This window comes from Strix uralensis, chromosome 2 (assembly GCF_047716275.1).
Source record: "Strix uralensis isolate ZFMK-TIS-50842 chromosome 2, bStrUra1, whole genome shotgun sequence".
NCBI lineage: Eukaryota > Metazoa > Chordata > Aves > Strigiformes > Strigidae > Strix > Strix uralensis.
The window spans coordinates 30,853,890-30,878,532 of record NC_133973.1 but is presented as its reverse complement, the minus strand read 5'-3'; the positions used below and the strand labels follow the sequence as shown (position 1 = coordinate 30,878,532).

Genomic DNA, 24,643 nt, shown 5'->3' with positions numbered 1-24,643 from the left:
GCTGTGGACTGACATAGCTTTTGTGTAGCTAAAAACAGATGGGTGTTGGATGCACACATAGAAATTATTTTTGAAGTGGCTTTCCATGTGACTAATTGACTTTCCTTTGTTTGTTTCATTAGGTTGTTTTTGTTGTCCTTTTTTAACTTTATGAGCTTGCCAATATCTGAGAGTGATCATTCATGTGAAAGGAAGAGGAAAATAATTGCACTTTTTTTAAAGCATGCCTTTTTTGTAGCTTAGGTGAAAGAAAGAGAGCAGCTTTCTCTAATGTTGAAAGGCATATGGTGTCTGATGCTCTTGATGAAAATCAGCATGTCTTATACTCAACGTGCCTAGTTTAAATGTGTACCTGGCCAATACTAGAAGCGCCTTAACCTGGAGATCAGAAACACATACTGAGCTTATAAATCCACCTCAGTCTTGCAGTTGAAAGGTGATAGTGTACATAAAACATTTATTTCATGCTCATAAAAAGGTGAAGTACTTGGTAAGAAAAATAGAACCAGAAGAAATCTATTGTTCAGAAAGGAGTTACTAAAAGTAGAAAATTTTGGACATACTGAAATTAGAATGTCAGGGAAAACCACACAGTGGAGATGGTGAAATTTCTAAGCCGGTTCTCTGAAATGAAGAAATTAAAAGAAGAAGTGGTTTTGTGCTCCTTTTTCAGTCTTTCTCACTTGTATGACCTACCAGGGCTTGAAAGCTTCATTATTACTGTAAGTCTCTCTTGTGTTTCTGGAGGCCAAATATTTTGGGGAGAAAGGAACAGGAGATTCATTCTTGTTTGTATAGAGACTTAGCTTTCTCCTAGTAGAGTCAGGCTTGTGGCTGTCACGTCCTGCTCAGATGAGGGAGACGTGTGTTTCGTAACCCCCAACGTAGTGGACAATGGTGAGACAAGTCTTAATTTTCTACAATGTACTAATTGGATACACAATAATTGGCTAAAGTATATAATAGGTTATGGCAAGCAATACAGCATGCCTTGCATTACTTAATGGTAGTGAAAGAAAAGGGGAAAATGGAAAGGAGGGAGATAGAATAGAGAAACAGAGATCACCAGTCCAGGTTCCTGCATTGGTCCTGTCTGAGTTCGTCAGGGATGCATCTGTCTTCTTCACTTCTTCATGTCGTCTTCTTTCTTTCTCCCTTTCACTCCTCGTCCCTCCCCCCTCAATTTATACACACTTTCCTTGGGTCCGTCCCCTAGGTCAGCCCACATACCTACATATCCCATGTATGGAGAGGGGTAAGGTGCTTCATGGGATGCTGTAATTAGCATGATCTTGTTAATCTTTATTAGCCTATTCTGGGGTGTCACTTTAATGTGCATTTCATGGATAATGAAGCAAAGGTCATTTACTAGACAGATGACCCTTGAAACTTCACAAGGTGCACCAGAACAGAACCATCCTGCCTTCACAGGGCTCCCTCCTCCAGCTGCATCCTGTGCTGTCCAGGCAGCCTTATCAGCTCCAAACTCCACACTATCTACCCTGCGACTATAGTTTCGCTACTTGCGAGTGTTTGAGATGTTCCTTGGCTCAAGGGCCTCCACTTCCCTTCATCCCTTATCTTTCTCAGGCTGTTTTTTTCTCGCAGGCCTGTTCCTCTCAGGCCCTGTTGTTGGGGAGTTACAAGTTGTGTCTCACAGTGGCATATAAGATTTTTATCAATAAATTTTTTAACTTTTTCATAACACCCTATTAAGAAAGATCATACTGTCCTTCTTTTTGTTGTGAGTTCACTTTCAATATTGTAGTGGGCAACCTTTTATAAAATGAAATATTACAGGCTTGGTCTCTGAAATGAGCTGAAGGAAAGAAGTTGCTAACTTCAGATAAAAGGCTGTTCAAGCATATGTGATGCCGTGAAAAAGATGCAAAACCACTTGTGTATGAAAGTGGCAAAAAGCCACTGCAGTTTGAATGTTTAAAGATCATTTACTCATTAGTAGTGAGTTTCAAGTAGAAGATTAGATTAACAAACCTGAGACCTTGCCACAGCTGGGCACTGAGTTAGGAAGCCTTTCAACAGCAACAGTAGCAGTAACTGAGCGTACATTTTTTGGCCTATTGCCTGTGTATCATTCAAAATTAAGAGTGATCACAGAAAATTCTTGACATATTAAGCCACCAAATGCATTTGATAGTCAAGTGCAGTATTCCTTCCTATCATCCAAGACTGAATAAAGTCCTGAGGATTTTAGGCAGCTATATGAATTTTGAGCACTATGATGGGTAACAATGTTTAGCCCAATAGTTTGGGGTTTCTTTGTGAGCGTAGGGTTGCTTGTGTTGCCATCCTAATACACATTGGTACAGTGGGTCTTTTATGGAGGCCTTACACATCAGCTGTACAGCTGTGTTAGTAGTGCAGAGCATCTGAGGTGAGCTTGCTGTGCTGAACGGCTACGCATGTTGGCTGAGATAGCAGCCTCCTCCGGAAATCTGTGTGGCCTTCACCTCTTCATCAGTGCTGCTGTCACACAGAACACCAAAACTGGGTCCTTTCCTTTTCTGAGTGTTAGATCCTGAAAGGCGATGTTGTGGCCACTATCTGCTTTGAGACACCAGGAGATAAAACCTCAAAGATGAAAACTAGCAACAGTCAGCTAAAGCTTGAGTTGCAGCATCATGTGTGCTGCCTGTCTCTGTCCCATCCTTTGTGAAAACAGACAGCTCTGTGTGCTCTTCCTGTAGGAGTGCCTTTTCCATTCACAGAGCACTACTTTAACAACAGAACAAAAAGCTCAGCAGTGTAGACAATTCCAGGTCAGTTCAACGCTTGGTAGTCCCTCTGTGAACAGCATGAAAGGTAGACCACAGCAAGCCTCTGGGTAAGGTGTCTCCTGGGTGAGAAAGTCGTAAGGAACTCTCTCGTTTCCATGGCCGTATGAACTGACTGCATTTTGACCTAATTTGAGCTTCTTTCAAAATAAAAATTGATTTGTTGACGGCAGTGTGGAACAAGCATGTTTGGAGTGTTATTCAGCTGTCAAAATACAGTATTACTGATGGGGTTCTTTTTCCATCCCTGTACAAAAGGAGGAGTTCCAGTTTGGCATCTTGCTAGTTTTCTCACTGCGTTGTTAATGTTGACTTTCTTTGTTTTTTAGCATTTCTGATCTCTTACTCATTGGGATGTTCCAGAGTTCCTGATTGTTTCTTTTTTATTTAAAGGGGAGAGAGGGAGATGGAGAAACAGGTACTATTGTACTTGTACAGGTACTAACAGGACTTCTGTCCTCATAGAGTTTCTGAATAAAATGTTCTCTCCTGTCATTTTGAAATCATTTTGTTGCTAACACATCATTATAATTTTCTTTATTTAGCGATGATAAGGTAGTGGAAGAACAACCAGAGGAAGATGAGGAGCTAACCGTTGTGGAAGATGAAGATGTTGACGATGATGATGATGATGGTGATGAAATTGAAGAGGAGACAGAGGAAGAGTACGAGGAGGCAACTGAAAGAACTACCAGTATTGCAACCACTACTACCACAACTACAGAATCTGTGGAAGAGGTTGTCAGAGGTAAATTCTTAGGAATTTAGCTTGGGGCTGGAAAACTGATGCTGTTGCTTTTCATGTTTGCCCTTTACAACAAAAAAATGTTCCAAACAGCAAAATATCCTAAGTTGCAGCATTGTTATGCTTTGGCTTCTGTAATTCACACATTGAATCCTTTCTTCTTTCCATTTTTCATTACAAATATTCTTTGGAGGTGTCTGTCTGTGAAGTGTGATTGTTGTGTATAACGTGGATGGAAGCAGAAAGGTTGGTTTTATTTTAAAGTTACATTAAATGAAACTTGACTGCCATATGTAGCAAATAACACAGGAAAAGTATGTGTGAATAACACAGGAAAAGTATGTGTGTGGGTTATCATGTGCATGTGTTGCAGAAGGATAGGGAGTGTCAGTTCGGAGCAGGAGGTAGCACTAGCTGGTTTGGCGTCTTATATTAACAGCAGTGATTAGTCATTTTGTGTGATTTCTGTTAGATAACCTGCTTCCAATATTTTTACGTGAACTAGTAATTCAGTAAAATTAGGTGAATTTAGAAATAGCTGTGCAGAAAAATGAACTTAACTAATGAGTTGTATTGCAGGGGTGGGGGAATAGGAGTGCATTGCCCAAAAAAAAAGCATAGAGTAAGAAAGAGCTCTTCTTTTCTAAAATTCGTTTTTTATAATATTCTGTAGTTATTAACATAACTGCATTTTAAACTTTGATTTTTACCCTAGTCTATGGACAACATAGCAACATACTATTTTTAAGTGCCACCACATTTCTCCTGTGATACATGTTTGAATGAATTATCCTTGTATTTCTGTTTTAATAAGTACAATTCCGTATGATGTAAATCTTGGTAAGATAGATGTCATTTCTTCTACAGTGCTTATATCTTTACGAGTAGGTGCTGGAGATGATGGCAGAAAATGAGAGTAAAAGCTGCAGTTGAAAAGAAAGGAGTTGGGATGTATGGGAGGCAGAGGAAAAATGACTGTGATTGGGGCAGTTGTGAAATGAGACAAAAAACATCTGGCCTGGCTCTTTTCCTCTCCCCTTGCTTTCCCACGCTCTGTCTCTGGGGATGCTTGGGACTGAAGTGCCAGTGGAGTCCCTTGCATGTGGCAGCGACCTTTTCTCTTGAACCATGGTGCCCATATTTGGCAAAGCAGGTGTGGAGAGGAGGGCTGCTGGCTATGACTCATCCCACACACCAAGGACAGAGGTGCCCAGGGGATGCTTTGGAAAAAGCAGAATTACTTCGTTTACCTTTTTTCTGTTCAGTCTGTGTGTGGATAATCTCGCTAATCAAAAGTGCTAATGCTTCACTAAAATCACTTGCAAATGTTTCTTTCTAAGGCTGGTGATACAGTCTTGTGCGTTTCTGTCTTATATAACTGTGTTGAGTGTTTTGCTCAGTTATTGGAGAGCCATTTCAGTGAGGAGGGGGCGGCAGGAGATTATGTTTAAATCTTTAAACCAATTAAATATATTTCCATATGTGAGCTTTCACCACCTGGGGATAAAACGCCCTGTTCTCTCTGGTAAATGAATATTGAGAGAGAAAAAAAAAGTACACTTGACTTTAATGGGATTTTGGATGAGTGGAAATGAGGACAAATTAGGCAGAACATGTTTCTTTACTCAGGTTGACATTTCAAAGAGGTTAAGATGTTTAGCCTTCAGGAAAGTAGTGTATAATAATATGAATGTAAAATACAAAAGCGATGAGGTGAACTATTGAAGCCACCTTTTAAAAATTCTTTAGAAGTATATACACTTGCTAGCTGATAATGAAATGCTATTATCCTGTTTTTCCAAGTCTAAAATTTCCCACTGTGGGTGACTGTGAGTGAAATGTGTTGCTGCAAGTGAAGCGAGGGCAATCTGTTACCAGGACGAGTTTTCAGCACAGTTCTGCCACAGCTTTCTGACCTCCAGCCGTCCTGGGACATGGAGGGTGCTGAGACTGTCCCTGAGTGTGTGTGACTGGTATCTGACAGAGCTCCACTGTGCAAAATGCTTGCTTACTTATAAATGTAGAAATGTTCAAATAACTTAAAGCCTTGGCCCTTGCTTCTACTTCCCTTGCTGCACCTGAGAGAAAGCTTCCTACAGGGCCCCTGTCCTGATAATCCATCCAGCAGATCCAGAATAAGAATTTCTGTGGTGAGCATTTGCTGTTGTCTTGCTGTTGCAGACAGAAAAGTTTGTCGCTGTCAGTGCAAATGAAAGAGGCAGAGGTACCTTGTAGACAACGTACATTATTAAGAAGGGGTCCATCCTATGGAGACACCTTGAAAGATTAAGTGTCGGAGCTTCATTCTCATGCACATGAGCTCTGCTCAGGCTAATTTTCCCAAGCGTTACTAAGTGCAGTTCATAAAATGTATCCTAGGATGCTCTTCACAGACACTTTATAGCCAGTTTTATGTACGCTTTATGAAGCTGTAACTAATATTATGTCATTAGAATTAAAGAGCACAGAGAGTGGGTTTGTCCAATTTGAGAGGAGTTGTTTTTCATATGTGAAATCAACAAAGAGCAACTATTCTAAAACAATAAATTAGGATCTAATTGTGGGCTGGTACTGAGCTCTTTCTCCCCCAAATCAATTGAATAATTGCCATCAACCATAAATAATTGAAAAGCATAAACGTAATGTTATACTTTAAAGACACTTGAGCTATTGTAGAATCAATTTGTCAGGCAATTTTATTTCTATGCATATTTTAATGAATCGTGATCAAAATAGTAATAGCAAAACTACTTGCAAACTTATTTCCAGTGAAAAGGAAGTTAGTCTTGCCTAGAGAATGGGAGAGGTCATCAGCAGGAGGACAGTCTTTTCAGTTTCTGCAGCAACCGTATTTTTATAAACTATAGTGTTTATTCAAAAATGTGAATCAATTATTCCTAACATGGTACTTGCCAGTATTCACTTTCCTGCCTTTTGTGAATGACCATCTTTACTCTCAGTTCATAGCGCGTAGGGCAGCAAACCCAGTTTAAACTTCCAGATACACTCTTGTTGGAATTCAGGTGTTAAATCCAGCTGATTGTGGGTCCAAGGTTGGAGGGATCCAAAGAGTAAAATTAGTGTCAGGTCAGTGTTTTTCACCTTTGGTCACTGGGAGATGTTATCACTGAATTTGTGCTGGAGAAAGTGTGGCTCATTTATGAAGCCCTGCAGGAAAGCTGTGGCTTTTGACTTTTGTCTCCATACGGAGCAAGAGAGGTGACTCTCTGCTGGCCAGGATTTAAGCAAGGGAACAGTTAGATTTCTGCTGTCATCGTCGCAGTGTTGCAGGTGTTGCAGAGCTGCTCCCGAGGTATCGATGCTCCAAGTGATTCTTCCAGCGCGTGACCGAAGCAAGCAGGAGCACTGCTCCCCCGTCATGTGCAGTTGCTTGTGATTTTATTTCTGTTCTCCTTCAGCACAGCAGGTGACAGGAAAAATCAGTCTCTCTTGGCGTACAACAAAGAATAACCAATTTCAGCTTAGTGCTTCCCGTCAGCATAGCAGTCAATCAGGTGTCCTTTAACGGAGAGCAGCAGGGTCAGCGCAGCAGCCTGGCAGAAAACACTTGGCCGCTTCTTCACGTACCTATCAGCAGATGCGGGGGATCCAGCAGCATAAGCTTGACCTGCCTTGTCTAGCATATAATGTTGCCCTTTAGCAATTGGTTTTGCTTTCTCTAATTCAGCTGGATTTCTTTAAACAGGAAAGAATTTAATCAGTGCTGCTTGACGGTGACATTTTAACTGTGTTTACAATCTGGAGTTGCAAGCGAGAGACTATATGCTGGTTTCCTAACAAGAGAAAAGTAGCCTGATGTTTGTATGGCAGCTCTTAGTTTTATTGATCTAGCATGGGATTTTTTTGCTCAAAATTTTTATGTCTAAAAGACTTTAAATCCATTTGGTGACAGCTACTATCTATTCTAAGGCAAAGGAGGTTAACCCTGATTGTTAGACCCATCAGCTGTAAATTTTGGGATAATAGTAGTGTATGCTAGATTAATTGGGCTTTTTTTCACCCTCCTTAGCTTTGCCCCACTTCCTTCTCTGAACGGTTATCTTTCTTTTAAAGTTGTAGTTCCTTGTTCTGCTTCATTTGCTTCAAGACTATGCAGTATGCTTTAGCTGGAAAGTGATGATGTGTGATTGTATTCCATATTAAGAAAACATCGATAGGTTTCTATGTGAATAATACACATTATGATAACTCTACTGCTTTTTTGTTAGGAGATTTTCATTAAGAATGATAATCTACTCTAACATATGAACAAGAGCTGATAAAATTAACCTAATGGATTTGCATTAAAATAACTGATAGCTTTTAATTAGACACTATAATTTAAAGCACAACTATTCCACCGTAATCAAGATACATTGCTATTGGAAGAAATCTTTTTTATGATCTAGTAATCTTGTTGATGGAAAAGCAATATGTTATCACTGTTTTGGGTCAAGGGCAAAGGTACTGGAATACTAAACAGTAATAGTATTATTTTACATCAGGTTGGAGAGTGGTTTCATTTCAAACACATCTGGCCAGAAGAAATCCACCAAGAATCTGTTTCCCTAGAGAAAATGTCATTTTACTATATTGAAGCAATAATTAATTGAATATTTTGTTTTGCTATGTAAAAAGACTGGAATGCATTTTCGGGCTAATCCTTATATTCACTGTCTTGCTGTGTTAGCATAATCATCATGTTATGTCAAAATGATACCTTTTCTAAAATACACATAAATTAATGAAATTTTATTGACCTACACTTAAAATCGAGCTGGGCTTTTTGTTTGAGTTCTGGCCATCAGTAGTAACTCTATGGCACTTTGGTTCAAAATGTGTTGTGCACAAGTAAATAGAAAATGTATTTTCATGTATTTGTTTCACTTCAGAATTGCAAGGCTTTGTATTCTAGCCAAGTATACAATTAAACTTTTTTTGTGTTTCAAATATCCCCCTTCAGTAGCTTAAGAATAAACATTAGAGAGAGAATTTTGATCTTAATTGCACAGGATGGAAATTACAATTTTAGGGTATTTAACAATTTTAGAAGAGCTGTTCTTCAGTATTGCATTTAGAAGTCATAATTTTGCGCTTTTTTTCTTTTAACTTTCTCTGTAGAAAGTGTTTTAGCAATTGTGTAGCTTGTGCATCAACTTTATTCCTAGAGTATGTGCCAGCTTCACAGCTGTCTTCTCCTAATTCCAAAAACCTCTTCTGAAATTAGCTTTTGGCTGCCTCTTCTAACCATATATTCAGAATGAGGAAGTTTTGTTTCAGTGAAATTATCTTTAAATATTCCCTTTTGATTAATTCATTGAGCAAAACAGTATTGTGCCTTTTTGGAACACGAACAGCATAACTAAAAGAAAAAGTGCATTTACTCTTGTCTGCTTTTTCTCAGCTAGTTAAAAAATGGAGACTAATATAGATACATGTGTATTAATATCTCAAACTATAGCTCTCAGTTCCTGAGGACACGGAAGTCAAAATTACTCTGGTTGTAATATTATATATACTAGCATGTGATAAAGTGGAGCATATGCCTCACAATATATATTTGAGAGGTTTATTCCTTTGGCCTCTCCTGCATTAATCGATTACTGTGTTCTTTAATGAAATATAAATGGTAAAATACAAGACTGTGATCCCATATGCTTAAGCAGCTAAGTGTTTTAGGTCCTTGTTTAAGACTTGTTTGGGTCCCATGTGATTATGATACACAGTTGAACTGACAGCAGCATAGACAAAGCAAACACATACCAGTGCTAGTGAGTTGGTTCATGCCACCAGTATGATTTATTTGTATGTACTTGACAATATCAACTTCCAACTTGAAGGGCTGGTAGTATAGAAAGAGTCATCAATACAATATGTTTTCCATTGCCATGGCTAAGTTAAAGAACTTATAATATTTATAAGCCAGAATGATGGTATTTTTCTACTGTAACATTAAGGTAAAGAGCTTTTTCAGAGGTGTAAACTAAACATAGGACCCAACTTCTGAGACAGGTCAGAGTTGGTAGTCTAACTCCTACTGTTTGTCCTTTTTTTCTTAAATCTCTTCAAATTTAATTTCTGGTTTAAGATTTGGGACTGACTGAGCCAGCATTTAAATGAGCTTAGTTCTCATGATCATGTAAAAAAATTCAAATTCTGAAGAAAATACAGAGTAACCTTGATGTTTGCAGCGAAAAAAGTATGTAAATGTAGCTTTAATTCCCCCCCAAATTAGAAGTTTAAATTTTATTTCAGATTGCTGTGTTGAAAATGTTGGTGTTCACAGAGTATTAGTCCATGTGGAAAAAAGAAACATGGAGTTAAGATTTTGAAATAAAGCAAGTGTAATTTCACTTTGGTTTAAAATCGGTTTTCTTCGAGGAACAGAAGAAACCAATTTATATGGTAATGAAAAATTTTAAAATGACATTCAGAATCATATTTTATATTTCCCTCTGTAAAAACTGATCATCAAAAGTATCTAAAATGTTTGCACATAAATTCTAATTAGCTCTACTTACAGCATTTTGGTAAATGAGTGTTTATGGAAGTACTTTGTGTAAAGCCACTATAAATCAATGTCCACATACTTGAAGACTGTGTATTTCCTAGGGTGCTGAAGTCTGTGCTTTTCAAAGAAAAAAATAACACAGTCAGTGCTGATGTTTAGTGTAACTGATTAGTTTTCAGTATATCACTTTAACTGTTAATTTAAAAGCAAATCAAAAAGCTTTGCCACAGCACTGTCCTTCAGGGAATGATATACCTGCTTGGTTAGAAACAATTCTTTTTGCATCGAGAGGCTGGAATAAGTATAAGAAGCTTGGAATGAGGAAAGTTGAATTATACTTTCCTGGTTATCTCAAAAATAATTTGCCTTATCTAAGGTTTCAGAGAAGAAAGGTATTGGCAACTGTAATCTCTGGTTTAGGGCACAGGGAAGATGAGAGAAATTTTCATGTTGAAGGAGGATGGTTTGAAAACTGTAAGCATCTGAAACCAGAGTTTAGACTGCTTATCAACCTGGGTTGTGGTAAAGGCTTGTGCTCTTCAGTTTTACCCAGGTACATGGAGTCGAAGGCAAAATTGCATCTTTGGAGAGGGGAGAGTGAGCAAGTTCCTTAAAGCAAAGCTCACCATTAGTGCTGTTGTGGATACAAGTTATTTGTGGTATCAAGTAAAATTGGATTACACAGTGGCAAAAAGTAACTCATCTTTTAATCAGTTGCAGCAACAAGATTAATACATGAAGCAAAGACAGCTTTTAATTTTTTGATGAATCATGTAGCAGTGTATGCTGCCTGCATGCTGCTAATATCTGTGAAAATACTGTAGCTCATCCATCATAGGCATTAATTGCTCCACTCAGTAGCAGTGGAAAGGGAAATGGTATTTGAATTAATAGCCCAAGAAAACCCTTTGAATTTCTCATCTCTGCACTTCATTTCCCCATCTTCTCAGATGAAGTGGTACAGCTGAGGATCAAAGGCGGTGGCATTTTTCTGTAAGGACAATTGATGGGGATATAGAGAGGCATGGGAGGAGCAACTGACCCACCAACAGCAGCAATGGGACCGTGCCCCAGGCATTGAGGCTGATTTAAAAAATGTACCTTCACCACGGAGCAAACGTGAAGGAATGCTACTCTGAGCCCTCCATAGAGAACAGGTGGTGGTGGATGGTGGTGATGACACTGGGAAAGGGATGACAGCGGCAAGAAGTTTCCTAGCTTGGAGCAGCAACGTGCTTCCCTTAGAGCAATCGTGAAACAGTAACCCAGAGTGTTTTCCCCCCCTGTCTTGTTTAATCTTCATTTAGGTCATAAACTGTTTGCACAGTAGGCCATTTCTCTCTGCAATGAAATAATTGCCATTTAGGTCTCAGCAATAGCAGTACGGTTGGCTGTGTAGGCTGGAGGGAAGCATGTCCCTCCACTGCTCAGCACTGTCACTGCCAGCCTGGTGGGAGGTAACAGGTCGGGCAGGAGGCAGGTCCCTGGCCGCAACACTGGGCTGCAGTGCTTCAGGCTTGCTCTTTTTAACGTGTTACACTGTGGTTTCCTGAATGCTTGTTCAAGTGCATCTTCACGTGTATAAACGACTCTAGTTTCCAGAGAGCAAATTTCTTGTTATCACTGGCATCTGTTATTTGATGGGCAATTACCTTTGCTTTTGGACATGCAAAAAAATCTCTGCTGCTATTTCTGTGAGAGAAGTACCTATAGGAAATTTCAGAATAAGTCTGTGAACCATTCCCATCATGATAACACTTAACAGTGCAAGATGAAGTAAATCAGACTTTATAGCAGAATTAATATTTTGAGGGAAACCTAGAAGGTGCTTACTGTGTGGGTAGAGGTCAGCCCATAGTCGACATTAACTAAAAAAGACTGAGTTGTTGAGACCTTTTGTGTTTTTTGAAGTGACATTTCCTGTCAGCAAAAATTCTCTTGATTATACCTGTCTCTTTAATGTCAAGAGTCACTATTCATTTTTAATTGACATGTGACAGCTCTTCCAAGGCTGTGCAGTTAGCTTTGTGTGAAGATTTGACTGTATAATTGGATGGCGGGGCTGGATTTGATTTTAAAATAAATCAGAAGAAACACTTGTATACTAAATATGAACTATAATTAATCATATGGTAGTAAACAATTAATTGCAATTAACATGTTGTACAATTAAATATGCTTATTTTGTTTTTTCTTAAAGTAAAAAAATCTAGTATTGCTTTTCCCCTAATTGCTTGGTACAGAATTGCGACATTTGTAGCACATCCTTGATGGATGCATACACTTGAATCTGTTTCTCTTAGACTAAATGTATGTTCCCTAAAATTGATTCTTGACATTATTTATATATATATATTTATATATACGATATGTGAATATGTTAAACACATGTAAAATTATACCTATATTATATATTTAAGGAAGCGTAGGTTTACACTGACTGCTAATGGATGTAAAATCTATTTATAAAAATAGTGGTGCTCCTGGGGGGAGTGAAGTGATGGATCAGGACAGACTCTGAAAAGCAGGATTCTTTGTAGCCAACATCTGAGAGGTGATGAGCGTGCGGGGGATTTTCAGTGCTAATGCACTGATACTTCTTCATACCTTTCAACCCTTAGGGATCTGTCTTCCACAAAATTCAAATATATGCAGAGAATTTTGAAGCCTCTAGTTGAACGTACCAGTTTGTCTGCCGATGCAGTGCGTGGGATGAAAGCAAATGAGGGGCGTACTGGTGTTTAATGTTATGTAGATTTGAAATGACTTATGCAGCACACTGAAAGATGAAACTTTTTGTCTGTTTGGAACATTATTGGTAAAGGGCTATACGTTTACATGTGTAATTGGCTGAATTCCAAATTACAGGCAGAATTTGCTTTGTCTTCCTTTAATTTGTGTGGTTTGGTTCTTCCCTCAGGTTTTCATTTGTTGCAGGATGTAGGCAGAGATTGTGGCAGCTCACAATGAACACAAACAGTTTTAATTTTTTTTCCTGTGCATATTCACTGGGGGTGAGATTTCCTGCCAAGGATGGGTTATAGTTATGGCAGTACTTTTATATGTGTGAGCCCTCAAACTATGAATTAAAAATGCTGTGCCAGGCGGCTTGCAAGGGAGTTTCTTTGGCAGAGACTATATATAAATAAGTGTCTGAAGAGAATTTGTTTTCCTCCATAACTCATAAACGTTTTGGTTTTGTTTTTTCTTTTGTATAAGCCAGGAAACCTTCTCAATTTGGGCAGGGAGGGGGTATACAGCTAAAAAACAAGAAAAAGCGTTGCTCCGTCTACTCTCAGATGTTCCCCTTCCAGACAGGTACTGAGTGGGCTGCCTGGGCAGAAATCTGCCCAGGGTGGGCAGCCAGCAATGCTGTGGGCAGGAGCTGAGGAGGGTGGTTGTACCCCTCTGGCCTGGAAGAAGACAAAACTTCACGCTTGTACCATTGCCCCCATGCTGGAGCTTGTTTCAGGGCAACATCCCTCAGTGTATACAGATAACATAGCTGAAAAAGTAAAAACAGTATAGGCAGGTTAAGGAGTCTTTAGTGGCATGAATCTGAGTCAGTTCAAAATTCACTTATGTTGTCTCCGGGGTGGTTTTCTGGGGAAGGGTTTCCTGTTCCCCAAAACACCTCCTTGGTGCATCTCCTTCCTCGCTCGTGTGCATGGACAGAGAGGCACCTAATGAAGAAACGGAGACAATACCATTTACATGCTAAATGTGGTTCCTCCGGGTCTCCTGTGACTAGAGGTGTGCTCTGAGCAAGCTGAGACTGGTCCCTGCCGCGCGATGATCTCCCGCTGGTACTTTGACGTGGCCGAAGGAAAGTGCGCGCCCTTCTTTTACGGTGGCTGCGGCGGGAACCGGAACAACTTTGACTCGGAGGAGTACTGCATGGCGGTCTGTGGCAGCGTCAGTAAGTGCCCCTCCATCCTCCCTCGCTCCTGTGCTGAGGGTGCAGGCCTGGGCTCACACTAACCCCCAGCCGCGGTCTGTCAAACTCCTCCGCTCACTGCTAGATCCTCCTTAGACTCTCACTAACCCGGCACGGTAGTGGGTGACTTCTTGGTGCTGTAGAGGGGGGTCTGCAAGTAGGTAGCTAAAAGCCTAACACTTCCTGGACGAGGCCTTCGCACTCACTTCTCTTAATTTTCTGTCAAAGCATACTAATGTTTTCTGTGTCTCTGTGTGTGCACGTACAATGCATGTGCAGGGGAAAACATGAACTTTAGGAAACCTCAGGTAAGTTTAAAAATAGCTCATAGCTTGTACAGTGTATTGTCACGTATTATTTCTGACTGTTTTTAATCAAAACAATATGAGCTCATCATAATACTAGAATATTTATTTCCAGGTTTGGAAGAACCAATTCTTTTTGTTTGTTTTTAGTTTGACTGAATACTTTGTGTTTGCAACAAAAAGGGGAGAAAGACATTGGATTTTTAGGTTTCCTGAAGGACTGCACTGCACGTGGATATGATTCACCTTCTACTTACTTTGTTTAACACAGCATTTATTTTAATGATCATTTTCTATGAAGAAATGGTGTTCGCACTATGATTTTGGTTTGAGAAGGATGGCTTTCTCCATCACAGGGTATTGAAGCTGATGAATCAGACACTGGATTTATCAGCTAGGTTTTGGTTCGGGAGCCTCTGGTACACTTCCCTCCCACCTGCCTTTGCAGCACGTACTCTTGGGACAGTTTTGGCTGCTGTTTACATCTGATGCATTAAGGAGTACATATCTCACTGCCCTGCCTGGTTACAGGGCATGGAGGAGCAGAACAGAAGCAGCACATCAGGGCTGCTTTCAGTAAAATATTTTCTAAATGGCACCTAGGAACATTTGCAGTAGTAGAAGGCTTAAAAATGCACACAAACACAGGCAGCAAGGTGTATTCTGTGTGTTGTGAAGCAGAAGAGCTGAGCTGTATTTTATTGGACTGGGAGCAAGAGCAGTTGTGTAGGCAGGATTGATGCTCTCGTGCTCCAGCTGCATTTCATCTCATCATCTTTTAGAGTTGTTCGTGGCAAAACTCCATGGAGGGACGTGGAGAAAATCTACGACAAGGTAAGTGAGGAGGATACCTCATGGACAATGATCTGTTTCTGCAACAGAACAGAAAACGTAGTGGAGAATGAGAACAACTGTGTAGTTTGGAGTGAGGTCTATAATAGATTTGCTAAAAGAATGACATTTTGAACCATTCATTTCCTGTGGTAGGCAAGACGTTTCCAGAGATGCAAAACATGGTTTGTCTCTGATTGTGTGCCCTATGATGGGCAAGAAAAACTAGGACTTTGTAATGAGTTAAATTAGGACAGTAGTAGAAAAAAAGAGAATTTTAAAAAAGAAATATTTATACAATGAAAAATGCAGGGTATGTGATATTGACAAGCAGTTGATATTGTAGACATGGAAGGAGGAAATAAAAGTAAACTGAAGATAGCTGGCTCATGCAGATTAGAAGCATAGAAAATACACTGCAGTGAGAGAGATGTTGGACAGTAAGCCTAGAAAAGCCACTTGAACATTTAGTTTCAGGTAGCCAAGATGAGGTTTATTCTTTACTGTTGTGGCCAACAGAAATTGTAAAGGATGATTACCTTTTTGAGTCACATGTGAGTATCGTGTAAGTGGTGACTGGATGTCAGACAAAATGAGACCATCAAAACTAACAATGGAAAACAGCTGAGAATCTGAACCTTTTGCTCCTTTCCTCTGGAAGTAGTGCCAGTTAGCAAGGGAAGAATGACAGGACTGAGCATGATTTACCTGCACAGAGCTTTGGATACTTCAGGCGTTTGCCTTGGTTGGTATGAGGCAAATGAGAGTCACCTACCTCTGATAGTACACCTCTTGTAACTGTACCTGTTTATTTCCCCAGAAATTACCAAAAAAAATAGGCGGGGCGGGAGGGGGGGGAAGGTGTCCTTCATCCTTACATTTCATATCCAGCAAGGTAGGATTAAATGAAGAATAGCTATTGGCCTTTTGTGCTGAGCATTTTATTTTTATGGTCAGTATAAGAGTTTCTAGAAGCTGCATACACTGTTTTTTGTTGGAAAAAGCCTTTTCACATACCTGGTGGAAATTAAGAATTATTACTGCCTTTGTCAGCATTAGTAACAAATCTATAATATTTTTGTGAAGTCTGGACAACAGCATAAACAAGGACTTGTAGTAGATCTTGACTCTTGCAAGATTGCAGTTTTGTCACATACTAGTTTTTACAGGTTGCTTTTGGCTCCTGCCCTTCAAGCTGAGACACATGGATGCATTTCTTTGTCCAAATTCTGCAGCAGGACTATGTGCAGACTCAAAGATCTCCAAAGGTTGTGTATCTTGCATACAGAGCTGTAGTTACTCGCCCAGCACTTCAAATCTGAGAGTTTTGTTTCTGGCTTTCATAGTGCAGCAAAATTATTACACAGAGGGAAGAGCAATCACATCACTGAACAGCCTTTGTGAGAATTATTCTTACACAGTAAAACTTGGAGGGGTGAGATTCTGATTTGCCTCTTTGATAATGCAGTGGTGCTGCCTTTCATATACAGGTTGTAGGTGAAATCATAGCACTGACTGCTTGTAGTAGCAAACTAGCAGAGTTTACTGTATTATACACTGCCAATCAACCTAGTGATCTTTTTGCAGGAAATCGTCTGCTATAAGGGGTGACTTCAGCCATGATCTTAAAAAGAATATTATGGATTGAATGAAACTTGGAAATTAGATTGTCTTCCTTTTTCAAACTTGGTCTTGGCAGCAGAAGTTGTTCAGCTCATGCTGTTTGGGAGGATAAATGATCTTCTAAGACTGGCAATTCTCTTGTAGCATGTGGAAATGAAATAAACAACTTCTAAATCTGCTATATATCATATTCATTAGAATATTCAGATAAGCCCAGGAGTTTCCTCTCTATCTCATTGAAGTTGGCTTTGTGGTTCTTTTTTTTCTTAGGTTCAGTTCAATAAAACAATGCCAAGAGTGTTATAATTTGTATTCTTTCCATAGTTATCTTGGTTTACTTTGGGATTTTCTCTTTAAGGAAAATTGAGTTAGGTTGAGTACTTGAGCTGCTTGGCTTCATTTGCACAACTGATGTTAAGTAAAACTAGAGTTGGTCTTGACTTTTGAAATATACCTCCCAGAGGGCTTTTTCCTGTTTGGTTTTCTTTCTTCGGTAGTTTCTAAAACAACATTTGAGTCTATAGGGTATGCTTTCCAAGCTACTTTAAGTATATTTTTCTTCCTTGTATTTTCATGTTATTTCAGTGTGTTCTATACGCTGATCTATACATGTTATTTCTGTTCCTAAAATAACTTTGTTTTCCTCTGGTTTCATCTACTGTTTCAGTATCACCATGCTGTTTCTCCTATTCTCTGTCATTTTGCTGAATAGAAATAGTAATGAAAATAATTAGAAGTGATGAATACAATATGTTTCAGCACTTAAGTGAGATCTTGTCTTTGATACTGATCTAATGTTGCTGAAAGGTGTTTTTTTTAAGCTGGCTGTAGCACAGACCCCGCCCTCACCCCAATCCCACAGAAGGAAAGAAGAAAAAAGGTGAAGAGTTTCCATCTAGGCCACCCCTGTTCTGTTCTCATCCTGTCTTTCCCCACCATCACTCCCGCCCTGTCACCCTTAACTTCATCTTTCCATTTGATCTTTGTGCTTCCCCCCATTTCATGCTTATTTATTTACTCTATTCCTTTTCTCTCCAGTGTTCACATTATTGTTTCTCCCTTGTGCCCTATAAAAAAACAGTGAGCCTTTCTTAGGCAGGAGACAAGATGGATGCTAAAAGCAAGTCTTCCCTTTGTCTAGCTGTAGTTTGCTTTGCAGGATAAACTAGTTAGATTTTAGAGAGAGTAATATGAGATAGTGGATAGCAGTTGGGTTTCTCTTAAATAGTGGGCAAAGGATCAAAGGATGGAATGTGAGTTTATTTTTCTCGTAATGCATTGAAATTGGACTGAACCAAAACCTGAGGATGTTGTCACAAATGCTCATGCTATGAATACTGGAAGTGTGAATACTGACTACTATCCTGAACACACTGTCCACAGGGAAAAAAAAAAAAAAAATCCTGTTTTATTCTGCTTCTTTGCTGAAGTCTCTTTGACTTGATCTGAAAAGGTGGGACTGTCCTGTCATGCAAAGCGTTAGACACTCTCCACTACCAACTAATTTGACCAATGCTCTGAGGTCTGACAAAAATGATTTGTCTGTTGGGCAGCAGCTACTACTGTCAAATCTTTTCATTCATCACCCAGCTACGTGGAAATTGATATCCAATTGCCCTAGAAGTAGAAGGCTTTAAGGATCTTGTTACCAATTCCTTCAGCCTGCCAGACCACATACTCACTCTATTGATTTTTTTATAAGCATGTTCAATACTGTCTACAGTTTCTATTCAATATAAGGACTCAAACTTCTACTGTGTGACTGACCATAATGGCTCCTTTGAAGTCATTAGGATCTGTCAGGTGGTTAATTCAGATTTAATGACCTCAGAATGGGTATGTATTGACAAGAATAAGCAGAAGGTGATAAACTGCTGTTATCAAAAGAATGATTTCTCTTATTGTCATACTAAAAAGTAATTTGTGTCAATTTTTTCACTTTCTTAATTGTTGCTTGTTAAACATCCTTAAAATAGGAAATACTTTTTTTTTTTTTAATAAACACTGTTTTGAAGTTATGTTAAATTTCAAGTCTTGACTTGGGGACACAAATAGTTTCAAAGCTGGGAATATTTGTTCTCTTCAATCAACTTCATTTGTCGGCTGTTGCATAGGAGACATCTCTCCCAGCAGCTCCTGCAGCCATGGCGTGGTGCCTTCAGAGCGGAGTGTAATTTGTGATCACGTTTTCATTTGTTCTGCATCTAAAGTGGGAGTGAACTGTACCTTGGTGGCACAGTCAGTTTTTGAAAGCTTTGACATATCACTAAAATGACCTTTTACAAAATAAGGGGTTTTAACATTGTACTGGTTTTCTACTGCTAGCAACAGAGGAAACCAACAGGGTTCAGTGTTGCCTCCTTCCTTGCATAAACCACAAAACCTAGTAGTAAGTTTAAGTGTTAACACACATTGTTTTATTTTTTATTATTTTAGAGCACAATCACGGATTTTTGGATGAATTTAGGTAGAATAGTATTTCTTCTCTAGACTAAATGTTGTAAACTTGCAAAGTTGCTAAATCTTTTTTGATTTTTAAGTGACAGATACTTTATTTCCATTTCTAATGGAAGATAGGAAAAGAAGCACACTAAAATCTACTATTTCATAATATACATGGAATTTCACAGCCTCTTAAATATAGATTAAAATATTGTGCACAACACTAATACGGAGGATCTACTCTTACTGCTTTTTATATAGGCTAACTTCAGCTTGCCTACAGATTAGTATTCGTCTGTCCCTGATAACTGATGAGATAGGTCTTAATGTATTTCCAGTTCATGCTCTTGAGGGGAGAATTCATGACCTCTTGCATTTTGCAGTGTCCAGTTTAATTTCTCTTCAGAGGTACTGTGAATAACAATCTGTACCTCTTAGCAGCAGCAGCTTATGATACTCCTGTTGTCAGTAATTTCCTTTATCCATTTGTTACTTGTTTGGGATCTTGACATCTCCATAGTTAGCAGCAAGTAAAATGTTTTGACAGCTAAACTTCCATGCCAACTTCCAGAGTGTGTCTAAGGCATTAAAGAACTGCAGTACATTCCTGTAAGCAGAATGATTTGCTGTATTTTTACTTAGGTAGTACATTTTAATCCTTTGTCTTATTTACTGGGTGATTGCTCATTTTGTCTGTACAACTACAGACTGCTTGAGGTCAGGTAGAAGGCTCAAAGACAAAAAGCAGGCCACATCTAGAGTATGTTCATCTCGACTGAGTTGATACTGCCCTTTCGCTGCTCGTGAGCTTTAGAGGGGGGTTGGCAGGCCTCTGTCTATAAAAGCAGCAGAGCTTGCAAGCTGTGTCCATGCCTGAACTGTGGAACTTTAACTCTTGTTTACAGCCTTGGCAGAAGGCACGTTCAGGAAAATACTTCTATCTTATATTTGTTCACAGCGATCTTATTTGATGTAACAGGTGAAGAATTTAATGGACTTTTTTTCTTCATAAATATTTAAATTCACAGTGACAAATCAGAATGACCTTGAAGCAGAGTATTGCAAAGATGCTTGAGGAAAGTTTGCTTTGGGAACCTTCTCCCAAGCACAGAATGAATCAAAGAACTCTGAAGGGGGTGATCTGAGCAATTAATGGCCGAGATGAGTGTCAAACGGGTATGAGTAAGACAAAATGGCATTTGTTGGGACTGATGAAAATGAAGTTGCATTTGTGGAGATGCAACAAAAGCATGATTGCCAAGTTCTAGCTGTGCATGGATAGGAAATGTATCCTGAAGTTCTTTCACAGAAGGATTCTTATATGAGAAACTTTAACTTAAAGCTAGTTTAGGTCGCAAGTATCAACTTTAGTTAAGGCAATAGATGAGGAGTAATATGAGTATGGTATGGTTTTTTTCTCTCTCCAAAAAGTCTCCATGAGGGATTTCACTAAACTGTCTTTCAAGCTGCCTACTGTTTTGATGCTATGCCAGCTATTTAAATTATAACATATTGAAGGAACATAGGATCAGTCTTTGCAAAGTAAAGTTCAAAAAGAAATGTAACTTTTAAACATGTGATTTTTCCATCTCAATACACTTAATTATATTTTCAGGCCAAGGTTGCTACATTGACCTGTAATTATTTTTTGAATACTAATGCAAGTTGCAAAATATTACAGAAACTATATGCAGTCTTTTAGGACAAAGTAGTTTAGCCTTGATGGGTAATAAGAACAAGGAGATAACCCAACTATTAAGAAAGGAAAAAGCATCCCTCTGGAACACTGGGTTCTCTTTCATGTGTTAACTCTCTTGATGTAACCTGTGCATAGAATCTCTTTCAATTAAACGAGTAGACATTTTTAAACAATGTGCTTTCCAATCCACTTTAGGAGCATTCATCTAATTTTAACAAAATTTTGGAAGCTAAGAGGTAGCTTGAAATTGAAGGTGGAGAAGTCAAGTCTCAGAACTGGTGATTCTTTTTACTGCTTCAGATGTGATCCCTGAGCATACAACCACTACTATTACAGGGGACTTTTTTTCTTAATTCAGTACCAATGCGCATATTTTTTTCTGACAGAAGAATGTATTTCTGTTTTGTATGTTAGTCCATGTCTTGTGTTTTCTGAGTCTCTACCACTGTAGTCAGAATTCCTCAGTTTTTATGAAGAACACTTTCATGACTTTTTGGGTGTCTTAAATATAATTGTCAGAACATGAGGATAAAGAAAATGTGCAAGATAACCATTCAGCTGGGTTTTATTTATGTGATCAGGCTGGGTGATAACTATGTAGTTGAGTTGGATAAGCCTAAACATCAATGAATAACTTAATGAGTTTGCATTATTGAGCAGCTTTGCTGAAAATTAAAAAGTGGGAAGCTGGAGTTGGGTGGCCTGAAGGACAGGAGCACCAGTCTCTGATCATGATTGGCACAGTTCACTGCTCTGCAGTTGGCTTCCAGGCAGGGAGATGTGCTGATAAGCCACAAGGCAAAAAAATCTAGCTCCCAGAATTCATGCCAGTCCAGGGGTGATGAACCCTTGGAGCACAGCAGTGCTGTCTGTTTGCCCCCCAAAACCTTAAAAAGAAATGAGGACCAGCAGCAACTTGCCGCGTACAGATAAAATACTAGAACTGGGGACATGTCTGGTTTTCGTTCTCACAAGGTCTCCCCTGTGCTGTTGACTGTGGGAGGAACTCTGCCCTCCCCTTTAGTTTTAGACAGGGTTCAGAAAGTGGTCTTGGTGAAAGTGTGTATGAGGAGAAAGTAATTAAAAGTGAAAAGGAATGTCACTTTGCCTGATGGTCCTACAGCTTACAGTGCTACGAATGAAAACAGTTGATTAGGAGTGAAATGCAGTAGATTATAATTTATATACAGTATGTAAATACACTTACTGTTCTGTGCCCCAGTATTGGTCTCTACTAGAAGGCATATCAGTTCGGCACACACTTCTTTCCAAGTAATTAAATGATATTAAACTTAACTTCTATGTAAAAACTCATCCTGGTACATCTTTTCCCTACGTTTAAAATAATGCTAATTTGCTACAGTCTTCGATAAACCTTTCCCAGCCTTCATTTGTCTTGTATCTTTCTGTCAGTAATTTATTTGTTTTGCAATAGAGGGGTAATAATTTTTCTTCCCCGTTGTTTAGATTCTGTTCATTGGTTTTGCCATCCTGATGTAAGTGGAGTAGCTTATTCACAAAAGAATGGGGATACCATCTTGTAAAAACAGCTCATTTCCCAAGGCGGCAGTAGCAAAATAGAAACCCTTCCCACTAAAGACATTCCATATGCACTTGTGATTGTCAGAAGTTCTATAATTAGTTGTGATCTTAGTCAACAACTGAAAGCTTTGATCTTAATCCTTCATTAATGAGGCAGTTGCTTATGTGGAATTCAGAGTCAATGAATGCATCTACCGAGTAGTACATTGTAGTTGGGTAATGCTTTCATTTCTAATGGTATCCCATCTCATATGCAACAGCCGATGGCCTTCAGAAAAGGAGCATCTACTAATCCTTCCACTTCATGTGAGGTTGGTGAGCAACTGTTTTTTCTTTCACTGAAGAGGCTGATACGGATTATTTATTTTTATGCAAAATAGTAAAACAGGATCTGGGGGCATACTGTTGCATTTTTCTTGGGCCCCCCCCCGCCCCGTCTTCTGGTATGTAAGGATTGTTGTTGAATAGCACCTGTGTTTCTAGGAAGGTTAGGATTTTAAAGTCTAATTAAAAATTTTAAAAAATCTATTTGGGAATTGACAGGTAAAATGAGTGCAAGTGTGAAGAAAATGTCATCTGATACTGCATTTCTTCCACACCTGTCAACACACACTTTTTGATCTGTCTTCATGCAGTACTAGAATGAGTTACCTTATGAAACAAGCAGTGCATAGAAAATGAAACCTTCTAAGAGCAGCTGTGGTCAAAAAATAAGATGAGGTTGCAGATTTTTAAGGAATTCTTATATGTAACTGATGTCTGACCGAATGTTCCCAGTTTGCTCTGAGAAAACATGCAATACGTCTCTAGAAACAAAGTTCCCAAATGTTTTGGAGTGCAAAGGATAGTTTTTATGCCAAGAGCCATGAAGCAATTTTAAAATGTTTCTGCTTTATGCAGAAGAAAGAAAGCTCAGTATTTTTGTAATTCTTTTTACTATTGATAATTATGATTTTTTTTAATACTGGATGGAGAAGTTATCACATAATCATTGGCAGGCTTTGTAAATACAGGGAGCAAAATCTAATAAGGTTCTTTGGTTTTAAGCAGACTAGTTACTTCTTGTCAGAGAAATACTGCTGATTTCAAATTACCCGAGTAGCTAAACACTCATAAAACAACTGCTTCTGAATCACAGTTATAACAGAAAACAAAAATGTATATGACCATTTAATCTCACCTTTTTGTATTTTCCTAAACATACATGCTGAACTTCTTTTTAATGAAAATTATCCCATTTTTTTAAGAGTTCAAACAGTGTCTGTCTGCAGATTGACATGGGGTTGGTGTCAGTAGGTTGGTTGGTCTCTGCAGCCATCAGCGGCCAAATAAACATTGCAGGAGCAGTAGGCAGGCTGAGTCCTTATGGCTGGCTTTGCTCAAGCTTGGCCTGCTCTGACGTGTGCTGAGCATGGACCGGTGGCAGCAGCAAGCAGGGAGGGAGAAAACACCTGTTTTACCCCTTGCTTTCGGGTCTGTTCACTGGCCAGGTTTCGGAAGGAGATGCTGAAGCAGGATCTTTTCAAGGATGCTTTTGGATGAATCAGAGTATCTCTGCATAAGTTGTTCAAATACTTAATTGCACATACTACTGAAAGTGAGTGGCTTATTTCTGATCTGGATTTCCTGACTTATTTCTGCCTAGCTTTGGTTTTCAACCATCACACTGTAGTTGCTTCTCTTCCAATAAAGCTGTTGTCAGCAATCTTCTCTCAGTGGAGATTTCTAAATGAAATTAGTAGTCCACTCCCCGGTGAATGGGTCTGAGCTTCTTACCAAGAGACAGGTCCCCCAAGCTCCCATCAGCTCACATGCCTGTTGCCAAGCCCACTTTCTATTTGGGAGTGCGTCGTGGATGTGTGGCATTACACCAGCCTTTTTGCCTTTTGCACGAGGTCGGGGTAGTAGCTTTCTCCTCCTACACAGTATTGCTCTTCATTAGTGTTACCTTCTTTAGTATTAGCTTGAAAGAGCAGGTTGCGGTTGTGTATCAATGTACTTCGTTTGGATGAGATGTTGGGGGATATGGTGTAGGGGAGAACTTTGTAGAGTAGGGCTGATGGTTGGACTCGATGATCCCAAGGGTCTTTTCCAACCTGAATGATTCTGTGATTCTGTACTGCCTGCCCCTTTCCCATGCTCCTGGGTGCAGCCTGGCTGTCTCAGGCATCCAGGTCTGTGGCATTTAATGCCTAGTTGCTGTTTGATTTGGT

General features: G+C 39.2%; 1 protein-coding gene across 2 annotated transcripts in view; it reads left to right on the top strand.

Moving 5' to 3' along the window:
* The window catches only part of APP (amyloid beta precursor protein), a 228,210-nt gene that overhangs the window by 128,459 nt on the left and 75,108 nt on the right, over positions 1 to 24,643 (top strand). Inside the window, exons 6-7 of one of the 2 annotated variants that reach the window (XM_074858130.1) lie at positions 3,341 to 3,543; positions 13,803 to 13,970. In XM_074858130.1, the coding sequence (XP_074714231.1) occupies positions 3,341 to 3,543; positions 13,803 to 13,970 (371 nt within the window). The remainder of the gene's footprint in view (positions 1 to 3,340; positions 3,544 to 13,802; positions 13,971 to 24,643) is intronic. The other variant, XM_074858131.1, reaches the window with a different exon arrangement.